We start from the raw sequence: 16,642 nt of genomic DNA, 5'->3' as shown, positions 1-16,642 counted from the left end.
GACATACCTCGAGTGGTAGCTTTGGAAATTCAACTCCATACGTCTCGTCAGCCTTGACCATGTCTTGGTCGCTTATTTGAAAACAATAATGTACATCAGACGGGAATTCCATAGATTTAAACACGTCAAACATGACATGCTCCTCGCCAATCCTCAAAATGAGTTTCCCTTGCTAGACATCAATTAAGGTTCTCCCCGTCGCCAGGAAAGATCAGCCCAGTATCAAAGGGATCTCCTCATCCTCTTCCATATCGAGTACAATGAAGTCGGTCGGGAAGTGAACTTATCAACTTTCACCAGTACGTCTTCAATGAGCCCTCTTGAGTATTTAATGGATATATCCGCCAACTATAGAGAGATGGTGGTCGGTTTTGCTTCTCCAAGACCTAATTCCTTAGGCGGCAACTTCTTTTGTACAATTGCACTACTCTTCTCAGTTGCCAGCTGTAGAGAGATGGTGGTCGAATTTGCTTCTCCAAGACCTAGTTCCTTAGGTGGCAGCTTCTTTTGTACAATTGCACTGCTCTCCTCGGTAGCCAACTGTAGTGAGAATTGATTATCAATCTTATTTTTTCTTAATCTCCCCAGCAACGGCGCAAAAAACTTGTTTGCATAAAAATATATTTGCTAGTACACAGAATCGTAACAAGTAATAAAGTGCTTTTAAAGAAAAATGATTATCGAACTCACAGGAATAATTATGTTATTGAGTATTGAAATAGACTAAATTAATTACTATTTGGAAAATTGAAGTGAATTTAACTAATTTGAAACTCATTAAATTATTTGGCTTTTTCTTGAAATTCACATTAGTCGCGATAAAGTATCTCTATTTTCATTCAACTAATGGTGTTTAATCCTAGAGCTTTAATTACAAATCACCTCTCAGTCTCATTGCAATCCAAAAGATCGAACAATAGTTAGTTAGAAAATTGTAAGCATTAAGAATAAGAAATAAACACTCAATCATGAAAATATTGAAAATAAAATAACTTAGAATATAGATTGTGTCTTCAATGCTAGGCTACATCAAAGGTTTAGAAAATAGAATTAGTTCATAATGAAATTAAAAAGAAAAAGAATAAAACTGGTATTTTTGTTGAAGTCGGTTGATGAGGCATGCGGCATGCGGCTCTCGCCTTTACCCTCCAGTTCCGTCTTTCGGAAAAACACTAAAGAATAAATTCTGAAACTCTAAACTCAGACTCAGACTCTAAAACATAAAAACTCTTGACTCCGATTCAGAACTCTCATTTATTCATCCCACAAGTCAAGATTAAATAGATGTTGAAATTCAAATCTGGAAACAATGTAAATGCTGCTACAATCTAGCCTAAAGATCTGCAAAATAATTTATAAAGATAAATATTAACATAAAAGAAATTATCCCAAGGATAACAAGATTATCTAAAATGGAAGATTCAGTGATATGTGACTTGAATTGTGGAGCTCGGAAGGATTTGGTGGTCAGCAGCAGATTGATCCCAGTCGGGATGAATTATCTCACCAAGTAGATGTCGTGTGCGCTGAATATAATTGGCGTGGAGGTAAAAAATGAACAAGCGTGGAGGTTACAAAAACCACACGACCCTCTCCTCGCCTACCAAGTGGAAAGACTCCCACCAAGATAAAAGACTCTCACCGGGATAAAAGACTCATCTCACCTTTTCTAATTGTTGTCCACGATATCGTTTAGGTTAATCTTTTAAGTTGGTCATTTAGACTAGTCGCCCAATCTAACTGCCTAGAACCTCGTCGCTAAGTCTTCGCATTTTCTGGTCGCGAGTCTCCTCACCTACCGAGAGGTAAGTCTTCTCGCTTTTGGACGAGAGAAATCTCTTTGCTACCCATGAGACAAGGCTCCTCTCCCAAATCCCATCGACTCTCTTCAGATCTCACTGCCTCTCATCGGTCTGGATCCGTAGTCTCTTCTTTTGTACAAAAATGGTCTCCTTTTATATTAAATCTTCTCATTCCTTCAAATCTAAGAAAATAAATAAAAATATGTAGAAATAAAATAAAATCAATAGTATTTAAGGGAAAATGACACTTTTCATAAATAAAATAGTGATAAAAATCAAATAAAAATAACACTTACAAGTAAACCACAATCATAAATCATATAATCAATAAATATAGTCGAGAGGAAACTTACTCGAGCGTACTAAGTGGAAAATAAGGATCGGTTAAGCTATGTTTTGGGAAAGTGAGTTTTTCTTAAAGAGTAAAATTAAGAAAATAAGAATATTTCCAAGGCATTTAACAATTGCAACTAAGCCCTTAAGAAAGCTGAATTTTCACTTTAGTCCTTGGATATTATCTAAATTGTAAAATGGCCCCATTTTCTTTTAGACTTGATATAGTGTCTTAGATCTCAAGTTAAACTCACATTTTGATTCTATTTCCACCCAACTCTATGGAAATCACTATTTTTCCAAGTAGCCAAGACTAGGGCTATAAAAATAAACCGGAGAATAGGCCTGAATTGGATCAGAGCGGTTGGTTTGGTCTGGAACCGATTCCTCCATTTTAAAAATAGAACCAGATTGGTTTGCAAATTCATATATTTTTAATTAATTTTTAATATTATATATAATATTTTTATATTATATATCATTTTTAGAAATTATAATTATATATCATTTTTATAAATTATAATTATATATGAAATAATGTTATATTATAATTTATAACATAAAATTTTAATCTTAAACATGAAAATTTATTTGATTATATGTTTTAAATATAAAATATATATTAATTACATTTTATAGCTTAATAAATTATCAACATATTTCTTTTGATAAATATATTAGTAATACTAATATATATTAGTATATTAGTTACTATATTATCACTAACATATATTAATAGTACTATACCAATGGTATTACTTTATACTAATAGTATTAGTGTATTACTAATATTTATATATATAAGAGATTAGAGATTTAATATATATTAAAAACTAAAAACCGGAAGTACAAGTTTAGGAAGGTAATCGATGCAGTATCAATTCTTAAAAATGCAAAACCGATGTATATCGGTTTGGTTCCAAGATTTGTTCAAAACTGGACCAAATCGGACCGGTTACACCCTTAGCCAAAACATGCCCTAACAATAACTAGACTAATTTCCTAATCTTGAATTCTCCACCTTGAGAAGCATTTTTTGCCAAGTATGCCCTTTAATTGGCTCTTCTAATAAAATAATGTTTTCTCTCGCTGGGACTTACTCATAACCCATTGCATCAAGTTTCAAAATGACTTCAGTTCAAATCCCTAATTTACAATTAAATCAAAACATCTGTATTGCAAGTATTGAAAATATCCATTTGTCATACCAAGAATACAAGCACCAAAGACTCCTACAAAGGGCAACCCAAAAGCCTCAAGGATTTCCAATTCAAGCTTTATACTTAATATCTATGCTTAGACTTAATTAAACACATCTCTAAGTCATGTAAAACACCATTAAAGACTAATAGAATGTCAAATTGAAGGTCACAAGGATAAGTCCCCTTTGTACAACCAACATTAAAATTCAAACTCACGTCATGAAACAAACCGAGCTCCATATCATTCAAAACACCATTTTCATCCAACCTAAACATGATCTATCACACACATCTCCATCCATTTATCAAACAACATAGATATTTCCATCACACTACTTTCACTACAAGATCTCAACTACACCAAGGAAACAGTTTTTAAAACTTCTAAAATCAAAACCAAATATCACATGCTAAGAGATCAAGTCCTTAAAAATCAAATTGAGACCCTCTCTTGGTCACATCGAAAACCCCTTAGAAAAACACATTTTAACTTGCTCCAAATCAACATTCCCAAATCACACTCCAATATTTCAGAATTCAAGCAAGGTTCGGTTGTCTTGCAAACCCATATTTACACATATATGCACACATACATAAAACCTAAAACCATCATCAACCCAAGTCAAACTTTTCACTTAAAACATATCAAGGAACACACATAACGTATGAACATATTGTTCCATCCAAGGACAAAGTTTTGTTTCACTAGGGCCATGCCTTTCTTGATCAAGGTACTCCTTTAGATTCAACATCAAAGCATCAATAAATAAACTCAAGCACTAAACATCTTATGAAAATCAACCATCATACCAAACATTCAAAACTGAGACTCCTATGCTCATGTTCATCTCTTCCTTACTCAACCAAGATATGGTCTTTACAAAACACATTCGTTTATCCATCATCCAAAAGCATAAAAAGGCATATTTCGAAAAGAATCTATACGTCCTTGGGTGACCCAAAGTCGAGCTCCTCCTTTACCTAAAAGGTTGATGGCTAGCAAAAGGGGTATTTTGGTAGCTTGTATTTTTTGTGAACAAATCTCCAATGGTGTGTGTGTGTGACTTGGCCAACAAAGGAGATGGAGTAGATGAAGCAGAAGCTTGAAGTATTCTGAAGTAGTGGAGGAGTGGCTAGGTGTTGGCACTAAGAGATACAAGAGAAAGAAATAGAGAGATAAAAGGTGTGGTTGGGTGTTTAAGTCATAATGAGACTCTTTAAGGTTGAACGTGACTGAATGTTAATGCCTGACTGCACATTATGACTAAAGAATGCATATATTAGTATTAATATGCCTTAATGTGAAGAATGTGAATGAATGTGATTGTGAATGTTATTGCCTGACTGAAAATCTAAGTTCTTATATGTTTACAAAATGTAGTAGTTCTTATTGAGTATTCAACTTATTTAAATATGTGATTGTCCTAAGTGGATGCTTAAAGTGAGATGTGAGGTTTCCAGACGGAACTTGGCTTAGGAAGAAGAGGTAGAAACATTTAATTTTGTAGTACAAGGTGTGAAAGATTTTTTATAGATGCTTCTGCAGACTCATTTGATTTTATAAAGTACATTTTATTTTATGAAAATCAATCTTTTGTACTTGTCGCGCTTCAATAAGAAGTAAAGTTTTTAATGGCGAGTAGAATATATATCAGTCGCTCTATTTTTTTTAAAATTAACATTATTCATAACCCTAGGGGGGATTGGATATTACAAAATTAATATTGGGTCCTCAGCCTAACATCTCAAATGTGCTAACGTTATGAGCAACAATATGTTAGCTCTTTTTCCGTAAAGGATGGCAAATGTCATCGATGTCGATTGCTTCCACAAGACTGTGTGAGATAGTTGTTTGATAAAGAGCTATTCTAGATTGCAATGCAAGTAGCATTTAATTAAAAATATATGTTAGCAAAGATTCTTTCGAGTTACTGGATAGAATGTTAAAGAATCAAGATCGACAAGATGGAGAGCACGCAGAGTAAAACTTAATATCTAAAATATGACAAAAAAATGATTCTACAAGTAGCAATTACTTCAAATCAAAGCTGAATGTTCAACTGATTAAGAAAAACAAGAAGCCATTCTGACGCCAGTAGAAGTCAACAGATCAGTCACCAAAGGGAATATGTGTCTTCTTGCATTGGTCATTACTGACAAAATGATCAATATGGAGGCATTCGGGTCCACAATGTCGACGATTTGGAGGACAGAAAGTTGGATTCAATTCAAGGATGTGGGAGAAAATCGTGTTTTGGTAAAGTTTCAATATGAACAGGATAAGCATAAAATCCTCATGGAGAGGCCATGGTCATTTGACAGAATGTTAGTATGCTTGCAAGCTTTTGATGGGTCCATCCCACCATGGGACTTTCCCTTTCTAACGAAGCATTTTGGATACAGGTCCATAACATGCCATTAATTAGCATGACTAAAGAGGTGGGTTATCAAATTGGTTATGGAGTGGGAAAGATTGTAGAAGTCGATACTAATGGTGTAGTTAATGGCTGGGGTCAGTTCCTATGTATCAAAGTGGAGATAGATATCTACAAACCTCTAGCTAGAGGAAGATTTATGACTATAGATCAAAAACAGTTATGGCTTCCTACAAAGTATGAAAGACTGCCCTCTTTTTGCTTTCATTGTGGTGTTATTAAGCAGAATGAAAAAGTTTGCTCAAAGACGACACAGGATAGGAATTCGAGAGAGTCACCAAGCTCAATACATATGGAACCAATGTACTAGGAAAATCCAAAAGAGATTCATCATCAAAAGTAATTATACGGAACTAATTGAGAAGATGGGATTTGACTAGGGAAAGGAGGTTGTGGAGGAAGTAGCAGTGGTGTCTAAAAGAGTATGGCAGAGACGGAATACTTGTGTGTTTCAAGTTGATTTCAGACACCCCAACATTGTAGCCCAGCAAGCTTAAGAAGTGTTACAATGGATGAAAGACTCCAAAACTAGTAAAGATGTTCAACCAAGTGTGCTGAAACCTACGGATCTTAGATGACATCCACCTCCATTAAACACCTATAAGATTAACTGGGATGCTGCAGTTGATAGAACACAGTGCAAAATTATTGTGGGTATTATAGTGAGAGACTGGACTGAGAAGGTTTTTGCCACCTCAAGACTAAGCAAATCCCTCTTCCCTAATCCTCTACTTGCAGAAGCATTTGGTACATTGGAAGCTACATGTTTTGGCCTAAAGATGAGACTCAATAATGTAATTCTAGAGGGAGACTCTCAATAGGTTATTAAGGACATCACAGAGGAGGGTGAGTACAAGTATGGTAGTTGAAGATGTCAAGCTATAGTTGAAGCAGTTTGGCAAATGGTCGGCTAATCATGTGAGAAGAGATGTTAATAAGGTTGTACCTGGGTATTCTCTATTGGTTCCTCATACTATTCTTGACAAGGGAATGTCCCTTCTTGTATTCAGGATTTGATTTGATTTGATTTATAATGAATAAAGTCCGTTCCCTATTTAAAAAGAGAGAGAGAGAGAGAGAAAAGCTTAATGTTCAACTTTAATCTAGGCACTTTTATGTTTGAAACAACCAATGCAATAAATGACAGCCTTTGGCAAGGGTAAGTTATGAAACTAGTCCTTGTGTTTTAGCTCGTTTGTAAATCCCTCCATCGGCTTCAAATTTTTATAATTTAACTCTATGGATATGCAAGTTTTTGCAATTCTATCCTTTGTTTACTCCAGCCAATTCATCTAACCGGCCAAGAGGTTGCGATGTGGCATTATTCTAAAAAAATGAAAATAGATGGTGACATGTTGCACCCTTATTAAAAAAATGAAAATCTAACAAGATTTTAAATATAGAACAAATAATTTAAAACATAAAATAGTTACCTTATTCTAAAAAACAAAAACAATTTTGAGGGGGATCCGACTCCTCCCCCCTCTAGGTGCTACCACCAAAGGGTTCCCTCTCCTACGAGTTCTTTTATTTCTTTTTTTCTTTTAAATGTTTTTATAGTTATTCTTTTAGATTTTTTATAAACTATTTTAACTTATTTAAAAAAATAATATTCCAGAATTCTTTCAAATATTTTTCTTAATTTTCTACAATTTTTAATGTAGTTTTAAATAATTTAATAGTTTTATCATTATTTTTAAATAATTTATAATTTCAAAATAATAAGTTTTTTTTTAATTCATCATTTTTTAAAATTAGTTACTAACATTTTTAGTTTTATTTTGTTTCTCTTAACCATGTTCATATTTTATGATTATTTTATTAAGTTTCATTTTTTCTTATCCTTTTAATATGTTTGAAAGTTCTTTTAATTAAATATTTTCAACTTCTGATCTAAATAATATTTACACGTTTTGAACTAAAGTCTGATGGATTGATCGAATTACAAAAATTTGCATACCCAGGGAGTAAATTATAAAAAAGATTAAAACCAACTGAGTGATTTGCAAACTTGCTAAAATCAAGGGACTAATTTTATAACTAACCCTTTTTGACAATTAAAAAATCCATAATAATAAGTTATATCTAGATCTTATGTAGGGCTGCAATCCCAGCAAACTGACTCATGTATTGGCTCGACCCGACCTGAATCGTCTCAAACACAGGCCAATCTGATATGGGCGACCCGACCCGAGATTGAAAGCAGGAACCCAAATCTTGTATACAAACAGATCCAACAAAAACCTTACAAATCCCATGAACATAAACCTTAAACCACTCCATTCGAATTCCATGAATGCTAATGTTGTCAAACCACTTCAATTTCTAAGTAGAAACACAACGAGGGTTGCTCTTGCTTTTAGTCTCTAGGCTAGCTTCCTCGTCTTAGGCCCTCTCTTGGTTGCTTCATATGGTTGGTCCTCTCTAACGACCCATATTTTTTTATTGGTTGAAAATATTATGGAGATAGATGGTGCCGCGTGATGGTGAAAACCCTAAGAAGAGTGAGTTAAGAAGACCGAAGACGACGAAGAGGACAAGGGCGATGACGGCGCCGGACTTGAACTTGAAGAGGTAGAGGTCGCGGCTCGACTCCTTAAGGCTGTTCTCGACACGTTCAATCTTTTTGATCTTAGATTTCTTGGCGATCTTGGCGGAGGATTCGGTTTTCATCATCTCCCGCTTCTTGGTAGCCTTGTCAATTGAGGACCTCGAGTTGAAGGAGTTGATGCGATAGATGAGGAGCCAGGAGATAGTGTCGCAGACTATGGCAGTGCAGAACGAAATGGCCACGGCGGTGTGGCTGTCGGAGTACTTGAAAGAGGAGTAGATCTGAGGAGAGGCCATGGGAATAGGTGGTTGTTTGGCAAATAGGAAAGGGCGAGAAAGTGTTTTCTCGAGGGTTCTACGGGATTCAAATCGTTTGACGACTTGAATTGAATTTGAGTTTTTCTTATAATGTCGGTTTCAGCGGGTTCGACCCGCAAGTTGCTCCACCCGCTTTTTTTTTTTTTTTTTTGGTCGGGTTGGGTCCTAACATTTCCTACACAGGCCTAATCTTATCCTTATCGTTCTAAGAAATATATCGTCTTCCTATTATGCTCTCTCATTCATTTTATTTTCATTTTTTATTTACTTTTGTCTTTTGTTTCTCTGTTTAGGTGATGCCTATTATATCTTTATATATATATATATATATATATATATATATATATATATAGGATAAAAGAGAAAATATGATGGAGTAGGTTTTTTTTTTTTTATGAATAGTCTCATTTCATTAATGAACCGAAGTTACAAATGTGACTTATCAATACATGGATAAATCCAGACTATAAGCCAACTATGCATAAGCTCTAGGGCTTCCCCACACACAAATTTTTTTGTGGTGGACATTGTCTTAACTTCTCAATAAACTCTCTCCTAACAAAGAAAGCGTTCTGTAAACAGAACTTGAAGGCCCCTCTATCCTCCTAGGGAGGAAAAGTACGGAACACTGCTATGGACACTAAATCCAATAGCCTATTTCTATTTTATTAAAACCTAAAATAACAAAAACCAAATAAAACACATTAACAACTAAAAACTACTAACTAACAAACTAAACTACAAAACTACAAGCCTCGGTGTGACCCGGACGACATGCCCACCGCAAGCATTGGCATCTCGAGCCCTGACGGCACGAGCACCCAACTCACGTACGGACACAACAGCCTCCACTACGCAGGTAGCACCTACGTGAGTACTGGTCGTACGATATCATCGGCCATGACATCGCCCCCACTCTCAAATAGCACTTGCCCCAAATTGCGTACGATCCAAAGCCACAACACCTCACTTGGGTCAACAAAAGAACACAAGAACACAAAACAAAACGCAACAAAATACTGGAATAGAACAAAGAAACAGAAAACCACAGCTAATGAACAGTGCACGATGTGTCGGCAGTGGCGCGTACAGGGGGCTAGTCACTCGGGGAGGGAAACCGACGGTCGATCTTGGAAACCCCGGAGTCAAGGAGTCCAGAGAAGCCGAGCATGGTATCGGCAAAGGGCTCTGCAGTGGCGCGTGGTGGGCACGCGTCGACGAGATCCAAAGCTTCATCCCGCGCGTGCGGGCCGATGAACGCCATATTTGGTGGGCTTAAATATCGACGACTGGGCTTCATCCCGGTGGGGCGCGTGTAGGAGGTAGACGGATGCAAAGACCCGAACGACAATCCTCCCTTATTCGGCCTGAAAAATAAAAAAATAAAACCAAGACAAACACTACGCAGAGATAAACATGGACAGACGAAAAGGGGGAGGGGAAGGAGGAATTTGGGGGAAGCCGAAGCTCCCACCCCCTTTCGTTCTATCTGAAGTTTTAGATAGCTTAGTGAGAGGAAGAGGTTTAGAGAGACGAGAGGTTTTTTCGGTTTTTTATCATAGTAGGTTTTGATACCTTACTGAAAATGTTTGTATATTTATAGTGTTCTATCAAGCTGTTTGTTACATAAGAAATTCAAGTTTACAATTATACGTAAAATCCTATCTTAACAAACTAATTCAAAATTCAAAAATCAAATGTTTATAATTCTGTTTTTCATTTATTTCTGCCAAAATATATATATATATATATTTCATGTTTTCTACTTATTTTGAATTATGATTTGGTGCTTTCTTTTTTTCTTTTTATGTGGTTGTGGATTGCGTGTTGGTGATAGCCATCAATGAAATTTTTATCTTTGAAAGTGTAAAAGAAATCTTCACATATCAATTTTTTTTTTAACCATAAAAGTATAAAAACGTGAAGTTTTTTAAAATAATAAAATATCATCCAAACATGAGGTTTCATACGAATAGATCAATCATGACCATAGAATTTTTATAGCACAATACAATAACATCGTTCAAATTAAAGATATAGTAAAAGAAAACATCAGCAACCAACTTCCAATAATGCAATAATAATAAAAGAAAAAAGCATGTCATACAACGAAAAGGAACAACAGAACTGGACCATCAACGGAAAGAATAAATCTTTACAATCTCTTAATACTCCGTACTCTATATTATTTTTAATTTTTATTATTTTTTTCTTTTATCAAATATTTATTATATAAATAATGAATAGAAAATTTGAAATAATTTAAAAAGAATAAACTCAAAAAAAAATTTTAAAAAAGATTAAAAATTTTAAAAATTCAAAAAAATGTGGAGTGTGGAGTGTGATGGAGGTTGTGTAGCAAAACTCCAAGGAAAAACAAGGCATAGAGTAAAGGAACACCATATAATGGATTAAAAGTAAAAGGAAGGCCAATGTTAGCTAAATATATCAAGAAAACACCAAGTCATGCACATCTGATAGGCAATAATTGGACCTCAAAACCACCAACTTGCACACAAAAAGGGTAACACTCATTTGACCATCAACGCAAAGCAAAGGAGATACAATAAAATAGTAAATATGACAAAAGGAATGAACCACCGAACCGAAAATAAACAAACCAGCAAAGGAAAGCCAAAAACAATCAGCAAGAATAAAGGAGATTGACACAAAAGAGGGAAAAAAAAAAACATTAGGAAAAAGACTAAGGCAAAAAGACCATGGCGACCTCAATTAGTCAACACAAAAAAGTAACAAAATAAACAAATGAAGAAAAAGAACCCAATGCCACGCAACCAAAAAAAAGGCAAACACAAATCAAATTGTTATATATTCATCAATGGGTTTTTGTTTGCTTACAACCTACAAAAGTTAACCAAAACACAAAACCAATGTAAATGTCTGCATAATCCAAGGAACCATGTCTACAATGAAAAATTTGTGGCGCCCCAATACCTGCTTAGAATTTGGCAAAAGGTCGAGACATCAGGATGCTCGCCATATAGGCAAACACCCCTTGCATTCCGTAGAACGCTGTGTACTTGTATGCCCATCATATGCATATAAAATAATCACAACGAAACAAGGGTAAGAAATAAGTCATAATTAGAAATATGAGTACAGAGATTTATACTTAACTCTCCAAATAATAATATTATCCATAAGTCATATCCATACAATTGTTAAAAATTTACGAACCCCATCTTGATCATCGCCCAAAATCAAGTAACAATAGAATATTACGAATATCAACATAATAACGGGGACAGATCCGTGAACTATTTATCGGGTTGCACTTGCTCCTCATCCTCGTATCCCATAATATTACTAATGTTTATGCGCTAAAGTTTTGTAACTTCCCAAAAGAAATTGGATAGAAGTGTTTCTTTAGACCGTAGAAATGTCATAAAATCCTGAAAGATTACATGAATCAAGCGACAAGCGATCAATTAGGTTTTTAGAAGCATTGCGGGATGGTCAGGCTGTTATAGATAGAATAGCAGCCCTCCATTAAGATAGTAACACATAGGAAAAAAAATACAATAGACTAGTTAGACATCACCACACAGAATCACCACACGCAAAAGAGGCAGAAATCGTTGTTTGGGCAGCGCCTTCCTCATTTCATCTTCATCTCCAAGCTCCCGGGGGATGAAAAGAATATGACAAGAAAGTATACAAAGAATCTGGCAATAAGAATGCCCCCATAGATGTAAGTTTGGGAGGATTGCACAGGGTATTTGAACTTAACTTGGTAGCATCTCAACTTTTTCCTTTCACTGAACAACATGTGCTCTACATTCCTGCATCACAAACATGACCCTAGGAAAATTGCAAGAATTAAAAAAAGGAGCCTACACAGTTAGGAATTCTGGATATGTGAAGGGCTCTAATATTTGTTCAGAAAAGAAAAAATAAATAAAAAGAACACTAAAACTGAATGGCAACAGAAATTGTTGCTAGATAACTTACTACTAGGTGAACAAGGAACTTTGTAGCATTTCTGAACTGTTCAAATGAGCATCTTGTAACCGGTGTTCATGTAACAAGAAAGAAAAATCAACAAGATTGTGCACCATCCCGTCTGGGTCGAGCTCCATCACCGTCTGGGTCAAGCTCCATCACCGTCTGGGTCAAGCTCCATCCTTACCACCATCTGGGTCGAGTGCCGTCAGGGATGAGTGTGAGGTGGGATTTCATTTGGGTTGGGATGGTATGGAAGACAAAGGAGTAAGGGAGGGGGTTGTATGGGTCTCTGATCAGTTGTATGTAAGTGCAAACTAAACATTATAAACTGCTTACGTGGCGCACAACAATTGGAGGGTTGTTTAATGAGGGGGAGCAACCGAACCGCTCCCTAAGTTTTCTCTTAGGTTTTAGCCCATTGATGTAATCAGATTATGAACCGCTATAGGAACGGATTTGAATTTTTAATTATTTGAGGCACTTAGGAGTATAATTTGGCGAAATGAATTACACCATTAGACTTGTATGAATAATTAAGATTTTATAGTGTAATAAAAAGTTTCAAGTTTTTCAGGTGAATAGTAACCCTTCGGGAGAGCCCACTAGGCATTTGGTCCAAACAGCTGTCAAATCGCCATGTAGGAAGTCCAAATTAGCCTAGAATCCCTAGCTCATATTTTTAGACATGTGGCATCATCACAACCACCCATTTGGAAATCCACTTAATGCTTGTCTAAATAAGTACAAATGTGTAAAGTGAATGGAGTGAAAACCAAGCAAGTGAATAAGCTTCTTACACAATTCACTATTCCATCCACTCGAGCACTATTTGGTCAACCACAAAGAGGGTTTTAAACCTAATGAAACCCCAGAATTGGTGGTGCAAACCAAAACCCCAAATGCTTAGGGTAACTGAAACCCTAAATCATGCAATCCGTTTTTGCTTGTGATTCCCTCTTGGTTTAGGCAACTTCTACAAGAAACCAATCACTCAAATGTACCCTCTTATACCCCCATTCACTCCCTTACACCTTCGTACTTGCTTTTAACCAAGAAAATTAGATCTTGATTGAAACCCTAACCGAAACCCTCTTTAAACCCTAAGTGCATGCATTTGATTAAGCTCATTTTAGTCTAGCTGAAACACTTAGTTCCTCCAAGCTTCTCCCACAAGATTTCTCCCACTTGAATGGCCTTTCCTTGACTGAAATTTCACCTCATTTTCAGCCCCAAATAGTACCATTTAAGAAAGGTCAAATAACTAACACATCACCCCTTAAAATCACCATCTCGGCAGCACAAAATACAACCTCTTTGCATCAGATTTGTTTCTCCTCTTGCATAAGCCACCCTCACATCTTGTGTCATAGAACTCACCTAATCCAAGTCAGCTCCTATGCATCCCCATGCCACCCCTCTCATTTCTCCCACACTTCATTTTTTCATCCCTTTTTCTAGAGAGAAATCGAGTGAGCATTGGAGGAAAACATTTTCTGGCGCTTTGCTTATTTTGTTCCAATCCTTGTAAGTTTTATTCTCCTAGCTTCTCTTATATTTTTAAAATTTTTTAGTCTTGAATTTGTGGGAGAGTGTTGGTTAATTTTATGGGAGGTTTGAAGGATTGAATGTTGGTATTTTGGTGTGATGATGTTCAGTTTTGGGAGTATGTTGTTAAGCTTGGAAGTTTTTGCTGTTTTGTTGAAAGATTTTGTAAATCTCGGTTCCATGATGTGTTGACATAATTTTTGTGTAAGTTTATGGTTTTATTTAGAGCATATTAGGTTTTCATAAAATGATTTTCAATGATCTACAAAGTGTTATAGTCGAATCCTTCCAAATGAATTTTGTTGGTTTAGTTTGTTTTTTAGCCTTAGGATCTTGAATCTATGGTTTTTATTTTTTGTAAATCTTATTCTGAAAGCTTTGATCTATGGATTAAGTGGATTTTTTAAAGCTTTATAACTTAAGGTCTTGTTGGAGTTTTGGACAAACATGCAAAAAATATGTTTTTATGCTAAGTTTAGAGGCTTCATGGATGCTTTGGTGTGTTTATTTGCTATCACATGTTGGATTTGATGCTAATATCAAGTTATGACTTGAATGTGAGGTATATGGATTTATTATTTCAAGATTTATTGCATGTAAATCAAGGATTTGGTCTTTATGTTTAAGTCAGAAGCATGCTAAGTTTCGATTTCCAAGTTTTCCACACAAGCCAATTTTCATTTGTTGAGAATGTGATTTTTGTTGTTTCTTAAGCATGATATCAACTTAGGTATGAATGTTGAACATGTTACAAGTGAGATTTGTCAACTTTTGAAGTCATTGGAGTTAAAATGCAAGTGTTAAACCCAGAACACCAAGATTAGGTCCGGTTTGACCTAATCTTGATGTTTAATTCTTTGAAATGGTGAGTTTAAGGTTTTGTATAATGCTTGATTTAATATCTTGACATGATATTAGAACTAGGGATATGCTATTTATGAGTTGGTGATTTCAAGTTAAGCATGATGGTGTGATTAATGACCAAGTAGTAAGCAAAACACCATTTTTAGCCTATGTATGAATTGACCTAGAGACATTCTTAGAGTAGGGTTTAGTTTTTGTAAATCTAAGCCCATATTTGGACTTTGGATGAAACTTATGTGAGGTATGTAAATTGTGGTAAGGTTTGGGCTTCGTTTGCAATTTTCTTAAGTTTAGGAGTTAATTTGCAATTTTTCAAAAGTTAAGAGGTAATTTTGCAAATTAAGCCCATAGTTACTAGGTTCTATTTTTATACGGATTAAGAAATTTTAACTCTAGAACATCTCTCATTTCAGCCTATGCTACACGTATGTTACACACGACTTTCTATAAGTTAGCTTATAACTTATTTGCGGTATCTTTATGTATGTAAGGCAGTAAGGTGCATTAATTATATTCATTCTTTATTTATGCCTATTTAATTTTTTTTTATAATATGTCATACCATGTTATCTTATTCTGCTAGATGATTATTTAGTACATGTCATAAATGACGTTATAATCATACAAGCATGTCACAAAAATATTTCTAACCCATGCATATGTCATTTTATTTTATCATGACTCCAAATGCTAAAATGAGGGACTATCCTAGTGAAACTCTTTTGTCCACTCTGGAGTCTTTAAAATGGAGTAGAACCCCCTAAGTTGACAAAATACATTCAACAAACTTCGAATAGTACCTAAGTAACTAGTTTCTAGAGAAAAAGTTGAAAGTTAAATAAAATATTGTTAGAATATTATTTTTTTAATATTATTATTGTCTTGAGATTTAAAAAAGTTGAATTGTTTATTATATTTTGTATGGAAATTAGGGAAAATTGTAATGATAAGATGAGATGAAACACTTTTACTATTCGAACGGGGTTAGAGTTTATGCTTTTGACCTAAAATTTGGGTTGTGCCCTAGGTTGGCCTTCAAGGTCATGCGGTTCGGGTTGGCTAACCTAGGTAGCCATTTGGGTCCACCATTTGTTTTTTAAATTTTATTGACTTTTGTATTTAGCTAATGATTGAATAATGGTTGGATAGGAAACGTTAAGATGGAAAGATGTTTGGTTTGATTTAAAAAGTAATTGAATAATTTTGAATAGATTTTTTTTTTTTTATTGACATTGGATGCCAAAAACAAATCATGATTAATCTCAAAGGTATACTAGCGAGACGAGCACAAGTGCAACAATTTTCTAACGAGTGACCTTTCTAAATTATTTGCACTTAAAATGTTGAAACGTTCCTTTGAAATGAAAATGGTTAAATGTGTTTTTTTTGAAACATTTCACCTTAATAAAGTATACCAAATTACCAATAACACCAAACCTGCCAGACATGGAAAGAGATATGAGAATTGGAAGAAGTTACAAACTCTTATATTTGAGGGTTGTTTACTACATCTAATCTAAGGGAGAATGTCATTAGTTATTGACACTTTACAGCCTAAAGTTTCAGCATTGATGAATCATGATCTATTACAACCTTATTCAAGGGAAGAGATTCGCATAACTTTGTT

General features: G+C 35.0%; 1 protein-coding gene across 1 annotated transcript; it reads right to left on the bottom strand.

The window, feature by feature from the left end:
* Positions 1-8,214: 8,214 nt before the first annotated feature.
* LOC109014034 (calcium load-activated calcium channel-like) lies at positions 8,215-8,619 on the bottom strand. Its single transcript, XM_018996345.1, has one exon. It carries the CDS (start codon positions 8,617-8,619, stop codon positions 8,215-8,217), a length of 405 nt encoding a protein of 134 aa, XP_018851890.1.
* Positions 8,620-16,642: the final 8,023 nt, after the last annotated feature.

This window comes from Juglans regia, chromosome 14 (assembly GCF_001411555.2).
Source record: "Juglans regia cultivar Chandler chromosome 14, Walnut 2.0, whole genome shotgun sequence".
Lineage (NCBI taxonomy): Eukaryota > Viridiplantae > Streptophyta > Magnoliopsida > Fagales > Juglandaceae > Juglans > Juglans regia.
Note: the sequence above shows the minus strand (reverse complement) of the source record. Positions and strands in the feature narration are given on the sequence as shown.